Consider the following 25,305-nt stretch of genomic DNA (forward strand, 5'->3'; position numbering starts at 1 on the left):
GATATTGGCTGCTTTAGGAATTGCACAGATAGAAACATCCCGGTTGAGTGTCAATCGCAGGGGCTCTGTCCTATTCGTTGTCAAATCACCTAGCACTTACTGCCACAATAAACATGTCTTTAACTGAACCACTCAACGGAATGTTATCGTTTCTGTATGTTTTTCATTTGCTAAGAAAAAGGGGAAGATTAAGTGCAGTGGGCTAGAGAGGATGAAAACGAGAGCAAACAGCAAGAATGCCCTGCATCACCTGGTGGCGGGACATGGGCCGCGCGGAGTGTGTTCCGCTGGAGTAACCCAGGTGTCTTCGCCCGCAGGGTCAGTGGGAAGGAAGCCTCCCCCGACACCGCGATGGCATCTTTTTTGATCCACCACCTGGTTGAAACTGGATTCTTCGCTTCTCAGAGGCTGAGCCAGCCTTGCAGACGGCTCACACACGTTGTTACGTGGGTCTTTACATCGGTTTGTACAGCATCATCTCCCTCTTCCCGTCTGCCTGCCTGGCTCCCCCATCCGCACTGGGTCGCTGCCATTCTTCCTGGGAATCCAGGTCCCCACGGAGTTGGCTGGATCCCAGCCCTCCTTCCTCCCATCCCGCATCTGCTTTGAGTGTGAGGGGCTGGGCAGCCCCGGAGGGCCGGGCTCGGGGAGAAAATGGGGAAGTGACTCGGGGGGGAGGGGAGGCAGCGGCCGGGGACGCTGCCCCTGGCCCAGGTGATGCCTTATCCCGGAAAGGGGTGCTCTGAAAGCGGGGAGACGAGCTCACTTGGAAGAACTGGGGAGGTGGGGCCGGCGCTCGGAGACCCGAAACGTCAGCCGCACGCGCCCCAAGTCTCCCTGACCGAGTCCCCTCACTCAGCCCCGGGAGCCGGCGGGAGAAGGCTCGGCCGGTCATCCGCGCAGACTGGTCCCCAGCAGCGGAGACCGAGGTGGGGGGGGGGGGGCGTGCGCGGCAGCGATGTGGACGTACGTCGTACGTGGACGAACACCCACCCCAGAGAGAGGCGTGGGGAGAAACTACACTTCCCAGCAGGCAGCGCGACCGAACGCCTCGCGGCGCCGCGTTCCCCTCCGGCACTCCGCCCCTCGGCTGGCTCGCCCCGGGCGCCCGAGCGCCACGCATGCGCACCGCGAGCCGCCGCCATGTTGGATCAGTTTGAAAGCCCGCGCGGGCGTCGCGCTCCGCTGTGACGGCAGAGGATGCTGCGAGCGAGCGGAGCCTGAGGCGCGGCGGGGTCCGACCGGGATGCTTTGTTGCGTCTCCCGCCGGGCTACAGGCCTGGGTTCTCGGCGGGCAGTTGTAAAGTGTGCGTGTTTCTCGTCCGGACCTTTGTCGGCGAGTTCGGCCCGAAAAATAGGGGGAGGGTTTCGAGGGGCGTCCGGTCCTTTGACAGCCCGAGGGAAAGGCTCAGGAAGGGTGGCGGGGAGGGAAGGGGAAGGCGACTCTTGCGGGAGGGCGCCTGCGGAAAAGGGACAGTTTTAGGGGGAGGATCGCGGACCGGGACCGAGGTGCCCGACCTGGGTCTCGGGGAATCGAGGTGCCGACTGAAGTGAGGGTGGGGGTGGGAGCTTTGGGGGCCGTCACCCCGAGGATCTCGGTTGCTCCCCGTTCGCTCCCGAGGCGCCAATGCTCTGGCGTGAAGCCGTGTCTGATGGCGGGGGCCCCGAAGGCAGGGCGTGCCCGGGGCGGGGCGCCGGCTGCCCGCTTACTCCTCCTGCCGCCGACGGTGCGCCAGTGCCGGTTCCGTCCCGGGCGCCCCGGAGCCGTGCGGTCTGAGGCCCGTTCGCTGAGGGTGAGCCGCTCCCGGCGGCGACTCGGTGCGGAACACGGTGTTTCCGAGTCGGAGGCGGCTGGCGGTTCCTGCGTTTCCCGTTCTGCTCGGGGTGATGGGCTGGTTTCCCTACGGGCGCGGGTACGCACGGGTGTTGATGGAAGGAAAAGGTGCTGGGGGTTTGCTGCCAGATCCCGGGGGGAGAAGTGCGGGTCTGTCGGGCACCGTTTGAAGCCGTGACAGCTGCGAAGGGGGTGGTTCAGTATTTCTTTATACTTTTGTTTCCTTTCGGGAACTTTGCACTATGGTAGTTCGAGTGCCCCGCCCGCCCGTGTAGCCCAGTCCCGGTGGCCGGACCCCCGCTGCAGGCTGACCTCCTGGCGGGAGCTCTGCCCCCTGGTGGCCAGCGCCCGTCACAGCTAAGGGTGGAAGCGCCGCTTAGGCTTTCCAGGGGCCGGCTGCATAGTCCATCCTCTCTAAGGAGTTGGTTCTCAGCCTTCCTAATGCCGCCCTTTAATGCAGTTCTTCATGTTGTGGTGACCCCCAACCATAAAATTATTTTCGTGGCTATTTCATCACTGTAATTTTGCTACTGTAATGAATCGTCATGTAAATATCTGATATGCAGGATGTATTTTCATTGTTACACATTGAACATAATGAAAGCATAGTGATGAATCACAAAAACAATATGTAATTTTATGTGTTTTCCGATGGTCTTAGGTGACCCCTGTGAAAGGGTCGTTCGACCCCCAAAGGGGTGGACCCACAGGTGAGAACCGCTGGTATAAGGAGTTGTGTATTCTCCACCTAATCTCTTCTCCTTGGGTCACCATGTGTTTGACCCCTTTACCCTCTCCTGCCCCCTTCCCCCCAGGTAACCATGCTGTTGTCTGTGTCTGGGTTTGCTGTTTTCTGTTTAATAGCCCACATGAGTGAAATCCTAGGGTTCTTGTCCCTTTCTGTCTGACTTCCTTCGCTTAGCGCGATACTCTCCCGATCCATGCATGCTGCAAGTGGCGCTGTTCCAGCCTTTCTTGCAGCTGAGCAGTATTTCATTGTATTTATGTACCACGTCTCCTCTAGCCTTCGCCCACGGGAGGACCCGTAGGTGGTTACATGCCTTGGCTGCCGGGACGAGTTGCCTGGCCATTCTTGGGTGTTCACCAGCGTCACCGCACTCGGCGAGGCAGAGGCTGAGCATTGTTCTGTCGCTGCTCCCACCGGCTGCTTTCAGCTCTTGCGAAGGCGGTTGCACAGTTCAAGGCTGGAGGAGGATGTGTTACTCTCTTTACTTTCTCAAATGGAAAACTTTCAGTATTTTAAAGTCAAATTTGACAGTTTAGAAAAACAACATTGGAAGTTGTTATAACTTAAAACATTCCCAAAATACAGCCAAAAGTTAAACATATTAACTTTATAATATCAGAGCATGTATTAAGTTCTAGACATTAATGTTTTAAGTACAGAAAACCCATTGATTTAATTTTAAAACAATGTCACATTGTACACTGAAGTAGTGCCTGTTCATTCTGTTATTTCTTAGGGCTTCAAGTATAGATCTTGTTACTGTTATAACTAAGGTAGACAGGAATTCTGCCCATTTTAGTGATGCAAAAACAGTAAGATGAATACATTAAGTCAGTTTTCTAATTATTTAAGCCTCCTTTAAAAGAGAGGTAGTCTGAATCTGTTTAATATAAGAATTGAATATAGTGAGGGTAGTACCAAAAATGAAGCTCAGAAAATGATTATTAACAACTAGAGGCCCGGTGTGCGGTCCCTTGGCCTGGCCTCTCTCACAATTCAGGACCCCATCAGTGTACAATCCGGCCAGGGAGGAACGGAGGAAGGGCTCCAGGGCATGTCCGGCTCATCTAGCCCAGTTGCTATCGGCAGGACCCCAGCAGCAAGCTAACCTACTAGTTGGAGCGTCTGCCCCCTAGTGGTCACTGCGCATCATAGTAATTGGAGAACGGTCACTTGGGCTTTTATATAGATGGATGTTGTTTTAGAAAAAGCATTTTGCCTGTTCATTTTATGGTATGACTTGTAGTTTATTTCTTTATATTTTGTTCTCAAGTCTTTTGGGGGTGAAGGAGTTGGCTAAAGTTACATATTGGTATTTACAACATTCTCCACTGTTCCTTGTTAATACCACATTTGATGCATTTAAAAATTTATTGAGGACCTACTCTCTGTAGTGCATAGTGGTAGACTTATGAATGAGAAGTATTATGTATAAGGGAATGTTAAGTATTGTGATGTCATAGAATATATCACCATAAGAAAAGACTATGTAAATCAGTTGTTTTAGGACATTTAAAAAAAGTGAGTACCCTTTCCTTCCTATACTTATGCATGTTCTCAGATAATCTTTGTATACATAATTCCAGGCACATAGTAAGTACTTAATAAATGTTTTCTAAACAAATGATGAAGGAATTCACAATAATGAAAATAATAAAAAAATCTACAATGTGTATTGCCTTTAAAGGATTTATAGGTAATGGGCTTTATTCTTTAAAGAAAATTATAAAAAGTTTACATATTGAATTTCTTTGTATATGGCTATTTTTTCTTTTACTTGGAACCTTAACCTTTTGTTTTTGTATTACAGTGGTTCTAAGAGAAATGAACAGAAATAACCCATTTTGAGGAAGGCATGGCAAAACCAAATACAAAACACAGAGTTTGTTCTCGGGAATCTTCAGTATCTTCTCTGTTAGCAAGCTGCAGCCTCAGTGGTAGTAATTCCTCTACCGCTGATGGCTCTGTTCAGTATAAGGATAAACTGTACAGTTCTGCATCTCGGGCTCTACAGGCCTATATTGATGATTTTGATCTAAGCCGGATGTATCCTGGTGTAAGCACTGGAAAGATTAACATTGGTAAATGTCCTGCTAATATGCCAGAATCCTCCAACTATATTCATAAACCAAACCATGGTATGCTTTTATTGTTTGTTTTCTTTTTGTCCACTGACTTAAATCATTTGAAAGATGTGTTGTAGCCTTTGAAATCCAGATGCTTCTTTTTTTATTCTTTTGGGGTAAAAATTACTTTTATAATGTTGAGATATGAATATATTTCTTTAAGGACTGTATACTTATCTGGTACTTAGGAATTTTCAGTTAAGATCCCCTTGCAACCTTGGAGTGGAAGCTGATGAATTACAGCAGGTGGCTGGTCCTAAATCCTTAAGCTGTTTATTATAGCATCATAGAAAAAGTGTTGACTTGGTGGTTTTAGTTTTCATTTACTAGCTTAATGACTTAAGTGAAGCGCAGCCTTTCTTAGTTTACACTTGTTCCTATGCAATTGATTGCAAAGGATTATATTAGTCTTCTTGATCTCTATTCTATGGAATAATAATATTCACACTACATTGAGTTTTTCCTTGATAAGGCTTTTATGAAGACAAATTTGGAATGAGTCTGTTGATAACCAGTTACTGAGCACTTATGGAGTAGCCCTAGTATGGAAAAAGTTTGCATTCAAGTTTTAGAAGGATATGGGCACTATTCCAGAGGAGAATTAGAACAGCTATTCGCTATTGCAGCGTTAGTAAAGAAAGCAAATTATTTTTCACCTAACTTATTCACAAACTTTTCCAAATCCTGTGTTGCAGCCAGTATTGAGTGGCCAATATTAATGTGAGTGTGTCAGTGGATTGTGTATGTCTAGATCAGTGGTTCTCAACCTTCATAATGCTGCGACCCTTGAATACAGTTTCTCATGTTGTGGTGACCCCCAACCATAAAATTATTATTTTTTTTAAATATATTTTTATTGATTTTTCACAGAGAGGAAGGGAGAGAGATAGAGTTAGAAACATCGATAAGAGAGAAACATCGATCAGCTGCCTCCTGCACATCCCCCACTGGGGATGTGCCCGCAACCCAGGTACATGCCCTTGACCGGAATCGAACCCAGGACCTCTCAGTCCGCAGGCCGATGCTCTGTCCACTGAGCCAAACCGGTTTCGGCCATAAAATTATTTTTGTTGCTACTTCATAACTGTAATTTTGCTACTGTTATGAATCATAATGTAAATATCTGATATGCTGTATGTGTTTTCCGATGGTCTTAGGAGACCCCTGTGAAAGGGTCGTTCGACCCCCAAAGGGGTCGCAACCCACAGGTTGAGAACCGCTGGTCTAGATGAAAAAAGTGGAAGAAACAGTAAATTAAAGAACATGGAAAAAGTCAAGAGGGTGTAGAGATAAGGGTAGAAATTAGTTAAAACAAATTGATATGTGAGGGGGAAAAGCACATTCTATTTCATCAACCTATCCCTTTTATTCTTTTAATCAAAACTTTATTGAAGATCATGGGAAAGTGGCAAAATGGTTCTTTAATTCTTTTTTTTCCTTAAATTCTTAATTCTCATTTACTGTTGGATATTTTGAAGTGTTTTTATATGTGATATGGGAAGATGAACAGAAGTATGCTTTGTTTTTCAGCTTTTGAAAAATTTCATCACAAAAAAAGCTCCTTGTCCTCATCTTCTAGAAGACGGACTATCAATGACATAGACTCCATTAGCCTAACAACTGATGATCTGTTAAAACTTCCAGCAGACGGATCATTTCCTTTTACTTGTGTTGGACCAGGTCATCAAATTACCAAGAAAACCAAGAAATGCATTGGAAGACTGAGTTTATCAGACACTGAAAAGAATCACAATTTTCAAGAACCCTGCATTGCCAGAAGCAAGGATAACTTAGTTACTCCTGTGGTATACACAAATATAAATGGAAAGCAGTGTCATAAGCTAAAAAACCTAAAACTTGTGAATAAGACGAGTAAATGCATTTCTGAACCATCTTTTTTTAAGAAATCATCTTTCAAGGACAGTTCAGAACGCGATCTTGAAAAGAATTACCCAAGATGGCTCACTGGCCATAAATCTGACCTTAATGTTTCAGGGATAACTAGTCTACCTGATTTCAAATATCCAGTCTGGCTCCACAACCAAGACTTGCTACCTGACACAAATAGTCAAAGTATTTATAAAATATTTAAAGACGAGCATTGTTCCCCAAGACATAGTTATCAGGCACAAAGAACTTCTCGACCTATGAATAAATTAGATTGTTTCGAATATTCTTTTGAACCCTCAAATAGTTCAGATTTCTTGAGTGGTGATAAAAGATTTGTTAATGAATATAAATGTGATTCTGAGCATAGCCAATGTCATTGTGAGAATCCACTTCTTCCAGGACAATCCAAAAAGCCATTCAATGGTAATTGTTTTTTGTTTGCTTTTAAGAATCAAAGAAAATGCTGTAAATTTGACCTAATATCTAGGAGCTTTTATGTTATATTCTTTTTTTCTTTTTTTTTTTTTAATATATTTTATTGATTTTTTACAGAGAAGAAGGGAGAGAGATAGAGAGTTAGAAACATCGATGAGAGAGAAACATCAATCAGCTGCCTCCCGCACACCTCCCACTGGGGATGTGCCTACAACCCAGGTACATGCCTTTGACCGGAATCGAACCCAGAACCCTTGAGTCCGCAGGCCGACGCTCTATCCACTGAGCCAAACCGGCCTCGGCAATGTTATATTCTTGATGTAATGATCAGATTATATATTTTTTGAACTCTTATGATTTTCATTTTAAGTAGCATTTTATAGCTAGAAAATATCTACTTTTATTTGTTTGAAATGTCACATTTTGACATAATTTGCTGTTCAAGATGTGTAGAGGGGGTATCCCCAAAAAATGTATGCATACTTTAACAGCTGATAGCTCAATTTTCAAAATGAAATGTATTTTTTTTAAATATATTTTATTGATTTTTTTATGGAGAGAAAGGGAGAGGGATAGAGAGTTAGAAACATGGATGACACAGAAACATTGATCAGCTGCCTCCTGTACACCCCCTACGGGGTATGCGCCCGCAACCCAGGTACATGCCCTTGACCAGAATTGAACCTGGGACCCTTGAGTCCGCAGGCCAACGCTCTATCCACTGAGCCAAACTGATTAGGGCGAAAATGAAATGTATTTTAATAAACACTGCCTTTATAATTATTCAAAGTGTATGTATACATTTTGGGGGGCACCCTGTATGCATACCAAGTTATCTGAATCCTTGTTGCTTTATGAGATTTTGCCGTGCTTTGCATTTATTTTTTTCTTAATTAATGTAGTCTTTTAAAATAGGTGACAAAATTGAATTACTTATCCTGAAGGCCAAGAGGAATCTAGAGCATTGTACTGAATTACCAAAGTCGATGAAACAGGATGATAGTCCTTGTTCATTAGATAAACTGGAAGCAGAAAGATCGTGGGAAAATGTTCCTGTTGCTTTGTAAGTACGTTATTAATGGAAAAGTCATGTAAGGTCATTAGTTTTCCATATGAAAAATATATGAATGTTTAATTTATTTTTATATAACTTGATTATAATTAGCAATGTAATGACATGGTAATTCTGTAGAAAATGGTGTTCGGTGTTGCTTTGCTTGATATTATATTTTTCATTTGTTACCATAAGATCGTGGGTTATTTCATAACTTAAGTACATTATGTAACTTTTGTTTTTGTTACAGTTCCTTTTGTTGCACTATAAAATATTGATATATGTTTACTGTGAGGAATTAGAACCGAAAGCAACTATTTTGTAGAAGAAGGAGGGCTATGGGAGTCTTGTTACTACTATATTCTCTCCATATATTAGGAGTTATCTATTTTCATTTACTTTTACTTTCTCTTTCAGTCGTTATTTTCCATAAATGATGGTCCATTTTTATATTGTATAAATTTTTATAATTTCTAAGATTATTTTCATTTGTATATTTAACGTTTCAATGACATAGTTTCTCAGAATAATTTCAGAAGTGTTCACCTAGATAACTGAATGTGAACTTAGGGTAAGGATTAGGAGTATAGATAGGAAAGCTTTTTTTAGTGATATTATTATATCTAGACTTATTAGAAATGCATTCTTGGTAACCGTATATCCTGCCTTAGTTTCTGATATTTATTATATTCAGTTGTCTAAACTTTTATTTTGTCATAAATGGAGTTTATTAGTTAATGGATCCTTTTTTAGTTCTCAATTAAATGTCTTTTTTATTTTTATTTATTTATTTTTAAATGTGTACACTGACTACAATACTGGTTTGGAATTCCAGCTCTGTCAGTTCTTCCCTGAGATCATGTACAAGTTTTGTCTACTTTGTATAATTCTACTTTGTACAAGGTCTTGTACAAGTTCTTTTGCTTTGGCATTTTTGTGTGAGGATTCAATTGATTAGAAAAGAAATACAAGGTACTTAAGTCAGGATATGGTAATCTCGTAAATTGTAATTTGGTGATTATTCAAAATACATTTTTTCTTTGTTTAGCTTTATTTTTCAACTAGAGGCCCGATGCACGAAATTTGAGCAAGGTGCTCGGCCCCCGCAGCTGCAGTGGATTGCCTCGGCCCTCGCAGCCCAGGCTTCGTCCAAAAGGACATTAGCTGTCGGTCTAATTAGCATGTTATGCTTTTATTATTATAGATTGTTGGTTCAATAATATTTTTTTAAAATGAGTCAATAGATCTAATTTTTAAATTGATCTATTTTTTTTAAATATATATATTGATTGATTTCAGAGAGAGAGAGATAGAAACATCAATGATGAGAGAGAATCATTGATCGGCTGCCTCCTGCATGCCCCCTCCTGGGGATTGAATCTGAAATCTGGGCATGTGCCCTTGACTGGAATTGAATCTAGGACCCTTCAGTCCAAAGGCTGACACCCTATCTATTGAGCCAAACCAGCTAGGGCTATTTTTATTAATTTCTCTTTGTCAGTTGTTCTGTGTATTTGTAGAGTACTATAGCTGCAATACTTTGCTTTCAGTTGAAACCCAAATGGGTGCACAAATAATATCAGAGATATTTAAGGGTAAAAATTTTAATGTAGTTTAGAATTAGATAATATAACTTCTGGCTAGTATAATTATTATTATCAGTGGTTTGGCCCAGTACTTTGTATACAGTATTTGATGTTTAGAAAATTGGGTTCATATAGTGATGGGTATGTTTGTATATAAAATTAATGATGGATTGTGAGATGAAGGAATAGACTTAGCCTTAGTATGACATTGACAAATTATTATCAATCTGTCATAAAAAAAATTGGCCCTAGCCGGTTTGGTTCAGTGGATAGAGTGTCACCCTGTGGACTGAAGGGTCCCAGGTTCGATTCCAGTCAAGGGCACATGCCCAGGTTTTGGGCTTGATCCCCAGTAGGCGGCGTGCAGGAGGCAGCCAATTAATTATTCTCTCTCATCATTGATGTTTCTATCTCTCTCTCTCCCTTTCTCTCTGAAATCAATAAAAATACATATTTTTTAAATATTGACCTGGATGTACTCAAAGTAATATACTAAAAGATGGAGTACAACTGCAATCAGATAATTGCTTTTTTTGTTTCAATGGAAAATTCCAAAGAAATACAAAGTAGAAGAGTAGCATAATGAATCCTTATGTACCCAGCACCCACCTTCAATAATCAGGTTAATGCTTTTGATAATGGTGGGTGGGTGTACAAACTCTTATAAAGAATGAGGGAAAAACTACTGGAGAACAATAAAAAGCTGAGTTACAAATTAAATGAGTTAATAATGAATTGCTGCTAATAAAGAAAAATTATTGTGAAATTTACATATTATAAAGATACTTAGATATCTGAGTACTTGAGTTAGAAACACATCTCATATTGATATGTATATATATGTGTGTGTGTGTGTGTGTGTGTGTGTATGTATATATATATATGTATATATTTGAGAGAAAGATAGTATGAGTTTATTTTCTGTGACTAACAGAATCTGGTTTGGGGAAAATTCTTACTTTTGCTAGGGATGCCCTTTTTTCTGCTACCCCTTAAATTAAGAAAAAATTAATATTTATTGAGCATCTATTAAAGGTACCAGGTACATGGCGTTAATTTATGCAGTACTTCTGTGGGATAAGTGGGACTACAAATGTAGAAATTGAAGTTCAGATAAATAAGTCACTTAAGGTCATATAGTGACTGGGTTTGGGATTTGAATTTAGGAATTATAATTTCAAATTTGATTATTTTCCCACTCTAATCTGTTTTATATGTTAATGCCAGTTCTGGAGTGGGGCATCTGTCCTATTGCTTTGACGTGGCAGAAAGTATAACTGCCATCCCAGTAGAAAATCCTATAAATTCATGAGAGTTTTGTGTATTATCATTGGATAACTAACAGTGTTTAATTGGGAAAATGTACTGCTTATTTGAAACAAGTGAGCTTTCAGAGCATAGCCTGTAGTTGATGGATTATTTGTTTAGTTGAAGACTAATGTCTTAAATTTTTTAAATATAATTTTATTACTGATTTCAGAGAGGAGGGGAGAGGGAGAGAGAGATAGAAACATCAATGATGAGAGGGAATCATTGATCAGTTGCCTCCTGCTTGCGCCACTCTGGGGATCAAGCCTGCAACATTGGCATGTGCCCTGGCTGGGAATGGAACTGTGATCTCCTGGTTCATAGGTTGACGCTCAATCACTGAGCTATGCCAGCCAGTCCAAGTTTTTTTCCTTGAAGCTTTAAAGGCGAAGCAAGGAAATAGGGTTAGATTCTGGTATAGATTCAGGAAGATGAGAGAATTATCAAGCAATATCAATATGAATCATAGCTATAACAGTTATTTCTTGGTGACCATTTATATTTAAATGATAACCATTCAATTATATACTGCCTAATTTTTGTAAATTGGGAACTTAATTGCTATCTTGTCTCTTAAACCCTATGTAGTAAATCTCCTGTTCCTATTAACTCTGATGACAGTCCTCAACAAGCTCCAAGGACAAAGTATGCTAAAAGTTTCCTTGAAGACTTTTTAAATGATGATGATCAGGTGGGTGAAGTTAAATCTTTTTAACTTATTAAAAGACTAGAAGCCCGGTGCACAGATTTGTGCACTGGTGCGGGTCGCTGGGCCTGGCCTGCACCCTATTGCAATCCAGGACCCTTCAGGGGATGTCGGAGGCCCGGTGCACGGTTTTGGCCCAATCCCCACAGGTCAGGCTGAGGGACCCCACCGGTGCACGAATCGTGCACCAGGCCTCTAGCATGCATATAAGATCTTTGGTTAATCTCTTCCCGCCCTTCCCTCTAAGATTCATCATTCTGTTCCATGTTTCCATGCCTGTGCATTGATCGTCTGCCCCTAGTGGTCAGTGCACATCATAGCTACCAGTTGAACAGTCGAACAGTCACTTAGGCTTTTATATATAGATAAATTCTAAGGTAGAGGGACCTGGGATTGAACTCTTACAGAAAGCCTAAATTGTCATTACAATCTTGGTCTGTTTGTTTTCTGGAAAACATATAAAACAGATCATTATAGAGTAAATTATATCTTCCCACAGGGCAGCTGATTATTGAGAGTTGTGTTTCTGAGATACAGTTGTAAATCTCTGTTTTTTTTATGATTTGTTGTTGGTGTTGTTAATCATCATTGGAGGATGTTTTTCCATTGATCTTTTTTTTAGAGAGAGTAGAAGAGAGAGGAAAAGATAGAAAGATCGATGTGAGAGAAACATACCTATTGGTTGCCACCTGTGCACACCCTGACCATGGCCAGGGTCAGGGAGGAGCCTATAACCAACGTACATGCCCTTGACTGGATTCGAACCCAGGACCCTTTGGTTCACAGGCCAGTACTCTATCCATTGAGCCAAACTGGCTAGGGCTATATAATTTTTTAAATAGGAAAATATCCAATTTTACTAAATCAGCATATGTGCATTTTGCACATAACCCCAAAATAAAGCATAAATGTGTATATGTGCACATAAGAAATGATAAACAATTTGATTTAGAAATAAAAGCCATGGTGTTAAATACTGAAATAATGCTTTTGGGGTCTTCCAAGTGCAGACCTTATTCTACTTTCACCAGTTTTCCTACCAGTGTCTTGTTTCAGGACCCAATCCAGGATTCAGTTTTGCATTTAGTTGTCATGTCTCCGTAATCTACTTCAGTCTGCTACAATTTCTCAGTTTCCCTTGTCTGTCATGACCTTGACACTTGAAGAATACTGGTCAGTTGGCTGTTTTGTAGAAAATTCCTCCATTTGTTTTAGTATGACGTTTTCTCATAATTAGAATGTGGTTATGTATTTTTTGCAAGAATGCAACAGATATCATGCTGTGTGCCCTTCTCAGTGCATTATATCAGAGGGTTCGTGATGTATTGCTACCATTGATATACAGATAATGTATATCTTAGTTTGCACTGCTGTAATATGCCATAGACTTGGTGGCTTAAATAGCAAACATTTATTTCTCAGAGTTCTGGAAGCTGAGAAGTGTAAGATCAAAGTGTTTGGTGAGGTCCTGCTTTTTAGTTTGCAGGTGGCCAGCTTCCCCATATATTCACATGGTAGAGAGAAGAGGGAAAGCAAGCTCTCTTGTGTCTCTTATAAGGACACAAATTTCATTCATGTGCTCCGCACATGCCTCTCCTCCAGATATTGTCACATTCGCTAATACAATAATATAACAATATACAAAGTTATGGAAATACGTTAAAATTTGTGCTGTTAACCTTGAATACTTGGTGTCTACTGGCTTTCTCTTTAGTAAAATTAATTTCCCTTTGTAATGAATAAATATCTTAGGGGAGATACTTTCAGACTATGCAAGTGGTCGAAAATTCATTCACTAATTTTAGTATCCATGGGGGAATCTTGTCTTTTCTACATTATTAATAGAAATTCTTGTGTAATGAAGGGCTATTCCTTCTCCCCCCACTTATTTGTTTATTAAATTATATCAGCAGGGATTCGTAGATATTTATTTTATTCTAGGCTTATAATACAACTAGAGGTCCGATGCACAAAATTCGTGCAAGAGTAGGCCTTCACAGCCGCAGCTCCTCGATCCCTCCCTCGCAGCCACAGGCGGCTGTCTTGCTCCCATGGCTGCAGCCCCCCACCCCCAGCTTCATCTGGAAGGTCGTCCAGAAGGACATCCAGACAGTCGTTCTGCTGTTTGGCTATTCAGTTGATTTGCATATTACGCTTTTATTACTATAGATATTATTTATTTTGTTGCTCAAATTCTTCCAGTTCCTTCAGTTGGCTCCTGTGTCTTTTTGACATGTCCCCCTTTTTTTGAGCTGTGGTTCTTTTTATTGGAAAATGTTGTTTAGCTGTTATACTTAACTGAATCTCTTCACCAATGAGAGCACACTTTTAATACTTTTTTAAAAAATTATTGTTTAAAGTATTACATATGTCTCCTTTTTCCCAATTGACACCCCTGAGGGCAAGCCCCCACCACCCCAGTGTCTGTGTCCATTGGTTATGCTAATGTGACACTTCTAATATTCTTTGCTAGTCAACAATTTCCTCTAGATTTGAAGTTTTTTGTTTTTGTTTTTTTTTTTAAATATATTTTATTGATTTTTTATAGAGAGGAAGGGAGAGAGAGATAGTTAGAAACATCGATGAGAGAGAAACATCGATCAGCTGCCTCCTGCACATCTCCTATTGGGGATACGCCCGCAACCCAGGCACATGCCCTTGACCGGAATCGAACCTGGGACCTTTCAGTCCGCAGGCCGACGCTCTATCCACTGAGCCAAACCGGTTTCGGCTAGATTTGAAGTTTAAATTATATGCATATTTACGGTCTGTGTTGAATATGTTAAATCACAGAAATCTTGAGGACTATTTGCCACTTTGTGGATAGTTTCAGTACACAGCAACTCATGTATATATGTAAAAATAATAGGTTGGTAAAGACTTTAAAAAAAAGAAGTTTGAAAATATCCATTACAGATTCTTTTAAAAGAATCCTGACCACCTATGTAGCTTAAGTGCTATTGCCTTCTTGGGATGTAGATAAGATCAGTGCTAATTAAGTTATGACTGTTTTTTAGGTAGCAAGGAATGTATGACCCATGAAGAGATGGAAAACCAGTATTCTGTGTGTCAAACATATTTAAAAGTGTGTAGAGAATAATGTATTTAAAATTCTAGTTATTGCTCACCTGATAATCAGCTCCATTTACACACCTGAAAAGAGCAGGTTGACTTACCTGCTCTCTGGGGATGTTTTAGTTCTAAAAATCTTTGATTTTAAATGTACTAAATGAATGCATTACAAACATAAACAAGTACTATTCATTTTGAAAGAGCAAAAACTAGAAAGGATATGCCACACTGTTAATAATGATTACCACTAAGTAACTTCATCTGGGAACTAGGTAAAGGGAGGTGATAAGTTATGCACAACATTTAAAAACACTCTGTTGACATGTATTGTTAGGATTTTTGCATTGATTTTGTGTTGGGGAGAATATTACAAAATATAGCATTTTGCCCCCAAATTTGGATGGTTAATTGATCATCTGTTTTAACCTTAGAGCTGTACCCTGTCTGGAGGAAAACATCATGGTCCTGTTGAAGCCTTGAAACAAATGTTATTTAATCTTCAAGCCGTACAAGAAAGTTTTAATCAGAATAAAACTGTGGAGCCAAAAGGAGAGATTAAACAAGTAAGCACAAACTTGATTTATGAATTTGGATCTGTGAAGAGATAAGAATTCTTTCTAGAACCTCTTTAGTTAGACCTCCAGTTTTATGTTAATAAGCAGGCCACATAACACATGTTGTAGAGTTGGATTATTCTTTTTTCCCCCCCAGAAACTTATTCACATTGAATACTGTTAGATTTCAACAGTTGTATATCCATGAATGGATTGTTTTATTTAGTTTATGGTTATAAATACACCATCTCATTTAGATATGATGATTCACAACTATGGTATGAATGGATTATAAAAGTTGTTTTTGAATTGCCTACAAAATTATTCTCTGTACTCCAACTTGTATTTATAAATTGGGGAGATCTAGAAAACCTTTTTTTTTTTTTTTTTTAATCCTCACCCAAGGACATTTTCATTGATTTTTAGAGGGAGAGAAAAACATCGATGTGAGAGGGAAATATTGATTGGTTGCCGCACCTGCCCCACTTGGGGACTGGTATCAAACCTGCAACCCAGACATGTGCCCTGACTGGGAATCAAACCCAAGACTTTTTAGAGTATGGGACAATACAACCACCCACTGAGCCACACTGGCCAGGGTGAAAACGTTTCAACATTAGACTTCTCCACAGACCTTTGTCGTCTGAAATTTAATTTTGGTGCCATGTGTTTATTGACTTCTGAATACAGTTATGTAAAGTTTTATTTTGAAAATATTGAATTTTTTTATATTTCCTAGGAATTTGGAAATCTGTTTCTGCTTTGGCTACTGTTCTTTAGGGATTGAATTTTTTCACAATAATATAGTGTTTATGAATATATTCTTATTCATAACTTGGGAGAATATTTATATAATCCCAAGTTTGATTAAATTCTAATTCTGCCACTTACTAATTTCTGTTTTCTCTTCTGCAAAATGAGGTTGTTAAGCCCTAGCTGGTTTGGCTTAGTGGATAGAGCATCAGCCTGTGGACTAAAAGGTCCCAGGTTCGATTCCAGTCAAGGGCACATACCTGGGTTGTGGGCCCGACCTCAGTAGGGGGCATGCAGGAGGCAACCGATCAATGGTTCTTTCTCATCATTGATATTTCTATCTCTCTTTCCCTCTCTCTTCCTCTCTGAAATCAATAAAAATATATTTGGGAATAAAAAGGTTGTTGAGAAATTGAGACAGATTATATAAAGTACTTATTATAGTGCTTGGCACCTGATAAAAGTTTAATAAATACCTTATCCTATATAATTAAAGCCTAATATGCTAAGTGTCTGGTCAGCCAGTTGGCAGTTCAACCAATCAAAGCATAATATGCTAATGACATACTAAGGCCACTCAACTGCTCGCTATGACGTGCGCTGACCACCAGGGGGAGACGTTCCAACCAGTAGGTTAGCTTGCTGATGGGGTCCAGCTGATCGGGACTAAGCGAGATGGGCCGGACATGCCCTGGAGCCCTGCTGTGGTCCCTCCCTGGCTGGCTAACCTGCGTCCCTCTCCGGCCCCTATCATGCATTGGTGGGGACCCTTGGTCTGGCCTGTGCCCTCTTGCTATCGGGGACCCCTCGGAATGTCAGAGACCCAGTTTAAGCCCGATCCTGCAGGCCAGGCCAAGGGACCCCACTGGTGCACGAATTTGTGCACCGGGCCTCTAGTTAATAAAATAATTACCCTAGTAATAAAAACATTAAAAAACTTAAATAGTAATACTTAAATTGTTTAAATATAAGAATGCCAAAAAAAAAGAATGCCTTAAAATACTTAATAAATGTTTTTGTTGTCATTATTTTGATAGGATTATTCAGTAGAGCTTTCTGAAATTCAGTTTTCATTACAAATGAGTAGGTTAACTCTTGGAGACTATCATGGCCTGCTCTTTGGAGTTGTATTTCTTAATTTTTATGTTTCCATTCTAATGATCATAACATTAACATAAAATGTGTAATTTATTTTTCTTTCCTTCCCTTTTTAAACATTGAGACAAGACTGAGTTCATTATAAAGTCATAATTTCAAACCAAGATTTGATTTTTTTATTGGACATAACTTAAAAGCATACTTTAGGACAATTTAAAGATGAATCTAAATATAGTTGTATTATTTTTAGAAAAAATATGTAATACTTTACTGAAAATTTTTTGCTAGGTTTCTTTGGAAACAAAGACAGTATTTTTTTACTGTTCTTTTAAGTCACATATTAAATAGCATTTATGTTTATAATTATATTTAAATTTTCAGTATTTTGTTTCATTTGGTCTTTTTAATAATAGGTTTCAGAAGATGATTTCTCTAAATTACAACTGAAGGAAGGTATGGTTCCGATTACTAGGTCACTTCAAAAGTAAGTATTCTCTAGTAATTTCTGAATATGTTATGGGTACAAATCTATTTTAGCCATCTCTTAGATTGAAATCAGAAGGTTTCAGGATGGAATTAAGTAGTTATAAGAATATTAAACTTCTTGGAACATACTGTTTAATCCTGAAGTTTTCTCTTAAACCTGTGTTTTTCCCTATTTAAAATGTTCTTAGGACCTAATGAGATAACCTTAGACACCTAAAATATAATGATGTGAATGGCCTTAATTGATGCTCTTCTATTTCTGAATAATAACAACAATTTGAGCTAGTATTGGTGTGGATATCCTGGAAAAACACCTTGATCATGACATGTATTTTCATATATTCCCTCTAGAACAGTGGTTCTCAACCTTGGCTGCACATTAGAATCACCTGGGAATCTTTTTAAAATCCTGATTTCTGGGCCCCATCCTCCGGAAATTCTGTTTCTTTGTTACTAATGTTGTGGCCCCACCCCATAACAAAGAAACAGAATTTCCAGAGGACAAGGCCCAGAAATCAGGATTTTAAAAAGATTCCAGGTGATTCTAATGTGCAGCCAAGGTTGAGAACCACTGTTCTAGAAGAAATACAATAATCATAAATAATTCATTATTTGACCTATATCCACAGAAAACTAAAGTAGATATAATGTTGTGGATATAAAGATAATCTAAATGCCCTGAAGGTGTTAATCCACCTATTTTCTTAGTTAAATTATCTTAAACTAAAAATTGGGAAGGAATACACGTCTTTCTTAATTGGCAGAGGGAGGGTATTTATTTATAGGTTTGGTTGTATGAAATTAAAGTGCACTCAGAAGATGGTATACTGAGCTTGGGAAAAGCTAAGGTGAAAATATTTTTACTTTCATAACACCATTTCACTTGGCTGTATACAGTGTTGTGTCATGACCCCTAAATTGATGTTTTCCCCATTAGCCTGTTTTTCACCTTTTTAGGAAAAAAAAATAAAGAATTATTTCCTTCTACAATTTTATCCTCCACTTCTCTAAGTAAATTATTTATTGTCAGCAGGGCAGATAGAGGTTAAATGACAGGAACTGACAGCTGATTGTGTAGCCAAGGTAGGGAGACTGAAGATTTCGTTTCTGCTTAACTTTCTTATTCCTTCCCATCATACCTCACCTCTCCCCTCTACTTCCCTCCCTCCTTTCTTTTATTTTTAAAAAAATGTATTTTTTTCTTATTGATTTCAGAGAGGAAGGGAGAAGGGAGAAGGGAGAGAGAGAGATAGAAATGATGAGAGAAAATCATCAATTGGCTGCCTCCTGCACGCCCCCTGCTGGGGATCAAGCCCACAACCCAAGTATGTGCCCTTGATCGGAATCAAACCTGGGACCCCCCAGTGCCAAACCGGCCAGGGCTCTTCCATTGTTTTTTAAAGGTATAAAACAAACTACATAGGACTAAAAAGGAACCAGGTATATTGAATTATAGTTATGAAAATATTAAATTGCTAATTAGTAATATGTGCTTATTAATGCATTTAAAGTAAGACAATACTTTTAAAATCTAGGTAAGTTAAAATTCATTTTGTAAAAACATAATATGAAGGCCTTTTGCATTGCTTGAATAAAAGCATTAAATTATGGCATGGTCTTTTACTTATTGCACATGTTGATCAGCAAACAATTAGAGAAAGGAAATATTGGAAAGCATTGATTTCTGGGTCACCAGTGATACTTACTATTCAATGAATAAACAACTAGGCTTAAAATTGTCTAGTGGTTGATCAGTTATGTCATATGAACTTTTGGATATAGACAGAAAGACTTAGATAACAGGTTCTAACAGTTGGTTTGATACCTATTGTAATTTTGTAACTGTCATATGACTATTATAATTTTGAAGTAGTGATGAGTTTAAATGATTTTGATATTCCTGTAATGATTGTAATGTGACATGAAAATATCTCCAGTTTCTGTGGCAGATTTGGTTTGTTGCTTACATGCATAATGGAAAGAAATTCTAATTTATAGGTAGTATTTAGTGAAAATAAAGATGAGGATGTTTTTTCTCTATCCATTTTCAAAGTCCTTTAAATCCAAGGGGTCTGGCCATTGGGATTGTAAGTAAGATAAGATTCTAGTCACTTGCCTTTTTCTTTCTCTTGAATCACAAGTAGTTGAATAATACACCTGAAAATAAAAGGGAAGATAATTCCCAAGTATATTTGCAAATTGTCTTTTTTTCTCATATCTGTATGCCTCTAGGAAGAAAATAATTCTTTAGGTAGAGAGATGTACTATAGGATGTAGAAATGATAGAGTCTAGTTAATTTTACCTCTGATTGCTTAGTAACTTTGGGTGAGTTATTGTCATTTAGTTAAAACAAATGAGAATCTCAAAAATTAACTGAAGTTGCCAAGGGTAGCAGAATCCAATTTCTTCTTTTATCTATATACTAGAGCCCCAGTGCACGAAAATTCGTGCACTGAGGGGGTTCCCTTAGCCTGGCCTGCGCCCTCTTTCAGTCCAGGACCCCTTAGGGGATGTCCACCTACTGGCTTAGGCCCGCTTCCCAGGGGATCGGGCCTAAGCTGGCAGTCAGACATCCCTCTGGCAGCCTGGGAGCCCTTGGGGATATCAGTTGGACATCCTTAGCACTGCCAAGGAGGTGGGAGAGGCTCCTGCCACCACCACTGCGCTCATAGCCATCAGCCTGGCTTATGGCAGTGGAGCTCCCCCTGTGGGAACGCATTGACCACCAGGGGGTAACTCCTGTGTTGAGCATCTGCCCCCCGCAGTGCACATCATAGCAACCACTCGTTCTACCTTTAGAGTCAATTTGCATATTACCCTTTTATTATATAGGCTATAAAAGCCTAATATGCAAATTGTCCCTGTGGGAGTTCGACTGGGAGACATCGCTCACTATGACCTGCGCTGACCACCAAGGGGCGGCAGGGAACAAAGGGAGGCCCCAGCCAGCAGCTGGCAGCCAGGGAAGGGAGGCCCCAATCAGCCCTGATCACTAGCCAGGCCAAGGGACCCTCCCCGTGCACAAATTTCATACACCGGGCCTCTAATTAATTATATTTGAGTAAGTGTTAAAGAGACACTTGGTTGAAATAGATACAATGCAGGTAATTAACATTAATAGTTTCCTCCACCTCTTTATCCTGAGGATTTATTTCATTTATTGAACCTGTGGTAAAGACTGTAGAATAGGTTGTTATAGTAACCACCTTTAGCTCATCTTAGAAATTAACCATTAGAGATTACACATTGTCATTTGTTTTTCTTGATCTCTTGTTCATCAGAGATCTGAAATATGGTTGATTAATATGGTTGACATTTTTTGAGTGGCCCTTGGATCTGAAGGATAGGAGAGGGAAAACTGGAACAGTATTTTTAGAGGAAGATTGGAAAGTTAAAGCCTCTCTCTTCCTGGTTTGTTTGAAGGATGACTGAGTTTTCTTCACTGATACCTGACCTGTAATCTTAGCTTTATTTAGAGAAAACCATGTTGTTGGTATAATACTACATCATTCAACATAATTGTTGTTTGTTTCCTCCATGCTCAATAAAAATGAGTTTTCCTCAGAACTAACTGATCCTTTAGTGTTTTTTTATTTTAGCTATCTTGAATGCATATGTAAAAAATAAGCTATACACATTGTTTCTGAAATGATATACACTGTTGTGAAAATTACTTGAAAAAATGTTTTGTTATGTGTGATAACAAATGATATCTATTGTTTCTTACTAAGCTTACTTGGAAGACTTTCAAAAAAATCTTGAATGTCAAAAATAATTTTTTAAAAGTAAATGTTTTTATAGAGTTTTAGATGAATTTTAACCCTCAATTATTCAGTTATCAAAGTTTTGAAAGGAAAAATTCTCAAAGTTTGATATTTGTTATTCTATAAATTCATTTCTCTTACTAACTTTGAAGTTAATAAACAATGTAATCACCATTTCTTGCTGTCTGCGTTGCCTATTCAGTCCTTAATATTGGTTTATAATGTGTTTTATACTTTTTAATGAAGGGCTTTGCACCATTTATCTCGCCTGAGGGACCTGGTTGATGATACCAGTGGGAAACAGTCACCGAAAATGTGAAGAGGAAAATAAAAGTTTAACCAATAAATAGTCACCACAAAAACAAAAATGTATTTTTTTTCCTATTGCTTAAGCTGGCAGAATAATAATAAGCCATCCACTATTCTGATTGGTTCAATTATTGTATATTTAAAAAACAAACTTGAAAGTGTCTGTAGGCTTTGTGACCTATCCTCATTTTATGCCAAAATACCAGAATGTGAACTGGAAGGACCTACACTATTCTATAGTCTGACTTTGGTCTTCAGGCCAGCAAATGTCTAATATTCAAAGATGGATGGATGATTTCCGTTCTTGAAGCTCACGTGGACTTAACCTTCTTCAGCATCCTCGCCATTTTATCGTCTAGTTGTGGATTAAGAAATTCTTCTGGTTTCTATTTAAAATTTCTTAAGTGGAGTAGACTTTTTGTTACAGTTAACATCCACTTTTAAGGAACTTAAAGGAATATCAAAATTCTTGTGGTGTATCTTATCCATATGGAAGTATGTTACTTTTAAATTTTGTAAATCAAATATTTAAGATATGTTTTATTTTCAAATAACATTAATAATGGGGTGGTTCAGTGTTAATAGGAATATTGTTCTATGTTGTGTAATCCAAGAGAACTTTGTTTAATTAATGCTTTGATTTGATTCTCTAAAAGATAGTCTTTTTTTAAGTTTTATTTTAGAGAAAGAGGAAGAGGGAGAGAGAGAAGGAAACCGATTTGTTGTTTCACTTACTTATACATCCATTGGTTGATTCTTGTATGTGGCCTGACTGGGATCAAACCCACAACCTTGGTTATCAGGATGACGCTGTAACCAACTAAATTACCCGGCCAGACTTAAGATAATCTTGATATTACTTGACAGTTTACAAAACATTTTGTGGGGAGATATTTGAGAATTTGATATTTTGATACTAGATTATTTACCAGATTTTAGTTTGGGGGTTAACTCAAATTAGTAAAAACTATGAGATCAGTGACCAATTGCTTTATGAAATTTTGTAACTAAAAAAGAAAATGAATATGGGAAATCAGAAAGCAATACTCTATTTTTTTTTATTTTTTATTTTTGCAATACTCTATTTTAAAGCTACTTTGTAAGAACTGAACTTTCTCTTAAGCAGTCTGTAGTCTTTAAAGTTTGTCTCTACCTGGAAGTGAGCAGAGCTGCATTCTTTACCACAAAACTAAGAATTTAAGTTATAAAGTGTGACTAATGAAGCATATGAAATTAAAGAATATCTATGTATACAAATGCTACAAATTAACTCTTTACCCAAATGGCAGCCTCCTTACCAAGTAGCTTTATTGTCAATAGGAATTTCTAAATACATTATGCCAGATAATTTTTTATTTTCTCTAAATGTAAAGCTCTATTTATATAAAACCTTTGTTATAGAACTTACTTGTCAAAAATGTAGAATGAACCCTGTCTCTGTTTTCTTGACCAGTGAGCCAGTTGCCATAGTGTTCTCTGTGCTCAGATTGAGAGTCTCCTACCTCAATAAGTTTGTTTGGTTTCCTGTGTGGAGGTACCTGCCATGGACATTCTGTTTTCTGATCATCTTCCGGTCTTCTGCTTCTCAGCTAATAGTTTGCATCCAGTCAAACAGGCGTTATTTTGATGATTTAAAAATGTGGTTTAGCTGTTGCAGATTTTTAGCAGGTGAACATCAGGTGGATCTGGGCTAAGCATGCTCCAGGCTTAGTGAAATCCACTGTTAGACAAATTCTGAAGAAGGCAGAGAAGATAAAGACATCATGTAATAAACTTCTAATTATATAATATATGCTGGTCAGACAGAGGATATACTTAGAAAGCATCTCCAAAGGGATTATGTGTAATGACCGAATGGCACTGGTTTGCTTACTGCCCCCATTTGTAAGAAAATATCTCCAATACTGAATAAGATAATACTGCTTTAAAATTTTATGTTATAACTAATATTTTAAGAAACTTGATTATATTTAATGGAGTACATTTTTTTTGTTAAATATGGAAGTTAATCTTTTACCTGAAAAGGGAATAAATTTATCAAAATGATTAATTTCAGCCTTTAAAAAATATGTAGGAGAGTCAACTAAGAAAAATACTAAATAAGTGTTCAAGAATTTAAGAATTGATTTAATTTATAACATGTTAAATATTTCAGTTTTTGTTTTTGCTAATCTTCACTGAGGACATTCTTTCCATTGATTTCTAGAGTGGAAGCAAAGGGGAGAGACAGTGAGAAACATTGATGTGAGAGAGGTTACTCTCCACATAGAATGGTTGCCTCTCGACCAGGGCCAGGGATCGAACTTGACTGGGCATCAAAACTGCAACCCTTTGGTCCAAGAGCTGTTGTGCTCTATGCACTGAGCAGCATCGGCCAGGGCTCTTTCATTATAAAAAATTATTTTCTTTTGTTCATTGGTTTTTAGAGAGAGAGATGTTGATGTGAGAGAAACATTGATTGGTTGCCTCCCGTACGTACCCCAACAGGGGATCGAACTTACAACCTATGTGTATGCCCTGACTGGAAATCAAACCCACCACCTTTTGTTGTACAGGATGACACTACAACCAACAGCCACCTGACCAGGGCTCAGTATTTTTTATTTTGAGATTTCCTGGGGAAAAAGAGAGACTACAGTATTGACTGCTGAATTGGGAATTTAAAGCAGAAAATGAGAACAATTAGATTTTAAAAATTGCATTGGGAATATAAAATTTCATCTTTTTCTCAGGCATATAAAAATATTAAATAAAAAAATTTAATAAGACATTAAAATTTTTGAATATGAAAAAAATTTAACCTAATTCCAAAAGTTATTTGAGATCAAGGGATAAAGTGTGATGTATATGTGATGACAAAACTCAACTATATTTTCTCTATTATCAATAAGAACTCTACTTTTAATTTTTTTCTGTGATAATTTATTTCAGCTTCATGGAGATTTCTGACCAAATTGAGGAACTCTATCTTGGGTTTGTTTGAGTTAATTGTCTTCTCTTTTTATGATATTTCTTGTTGAAATTTCTGTATGTGGGTGTTTTGGTAGTTTGTATTTAATGTTTATGATACTGTCTTGTTAAATTACATATAGGTATACCTAAATGTGCCTGAAGATGAATCAGGACAAGATTCCTTTCTCCCACCTGTATTTTGAATACATACAATTACTCATAAATTTGGATTTTTGTTTAAGTTTTTGTGTCACACTCTTCACTGTGTCTCAGAACCTATTTGATGGAAGTGCTATCGTGAAGAAGTGAACTTGCCAAAAGGCACGTGGCATGAAAGCAGACAAAAGAAGTAATGGGCCAATAAAATTGGTAATTTCTGAACGAAGGAAGTCTCTTCAAATGTGGAAGACGGTGTGTCATTCTAGTCCCTCTATCAACTGGAAATTTCATACCTGGGTCGATATTCGTTTGGGTTGCAGTGCCTATCACAATGATTGGGACAAACCTAGGCCTCTACCTGAACACATTGTAGAGCAATAATAGTCAGATATTTTTCCTGTGATATTTGAAGTTATTCCTTTCCTACTTCTCTGCTTCTATTCTTTTATTAAAAAGTCATCAGTGGTCAA

At 38.6% G+C, this 25,305-nt stretch overlaps 1 protein-coding gene across 2 annotated transcripts; it reads left to right on the forward strand.

Moving 5' to 3' along the window:
• Positions 1-1,127: 1,127 nt before the first annotated feature.
• On the forward strand, positions 1,128-25,300 carry LOC308523396 (lung adenoma susceptibility protein 2 homolog). 2 transcript variants are annotated; one of them, XM_081097319.1, is made up of 9 exons: positions 1,128-1,307; positions 4,393-4,663; positions 6,239-7,021; positions 7,949-8,096; positions 11,570-11,672; positions 15,191-15,322; positions 17,578-17,648; positions 24,656-24,697; positions 24,817-25,300. In XM_081097319.1, exons 2-9 carry the CDS (start codon positions 4,438-4,440, stop codon positions 24,824-24,826), a joined length of 1,515 nt encoding a protein of 504 aa, XP_080953445.1. In that variant the 5' UTR covers positions 1,128-1,307; positions 4,393-4,437; the 3' UTR covers positions 24,827-25,300. The 2 variants fall into 2 exon arrangements, with proteins under 2 accessions (XP_080953445.1, XP_080953444.1); XM_081097318.1 differs by lacking the exon at positions 1,128-1,307 and having other exon boundaries at positions 3,279-4,720.
• The last annotated feature ends 5 nt before the right edge of the window (positions 25,301-25,305 follow it).

The sequence above is a fragment of the Myotis nattereri genome (genome assembly GCF_964212035.1).
Source record: "Myotis nattereri genome assembly, chromosome: 8".
Taxonomy (NCBI): domain Eukaryota; kingdom Metazoa; phylum Chordata; class Mammalia; order Chiroptera; family Vespertilionidae; genus Myotis; species Myotis nattereri.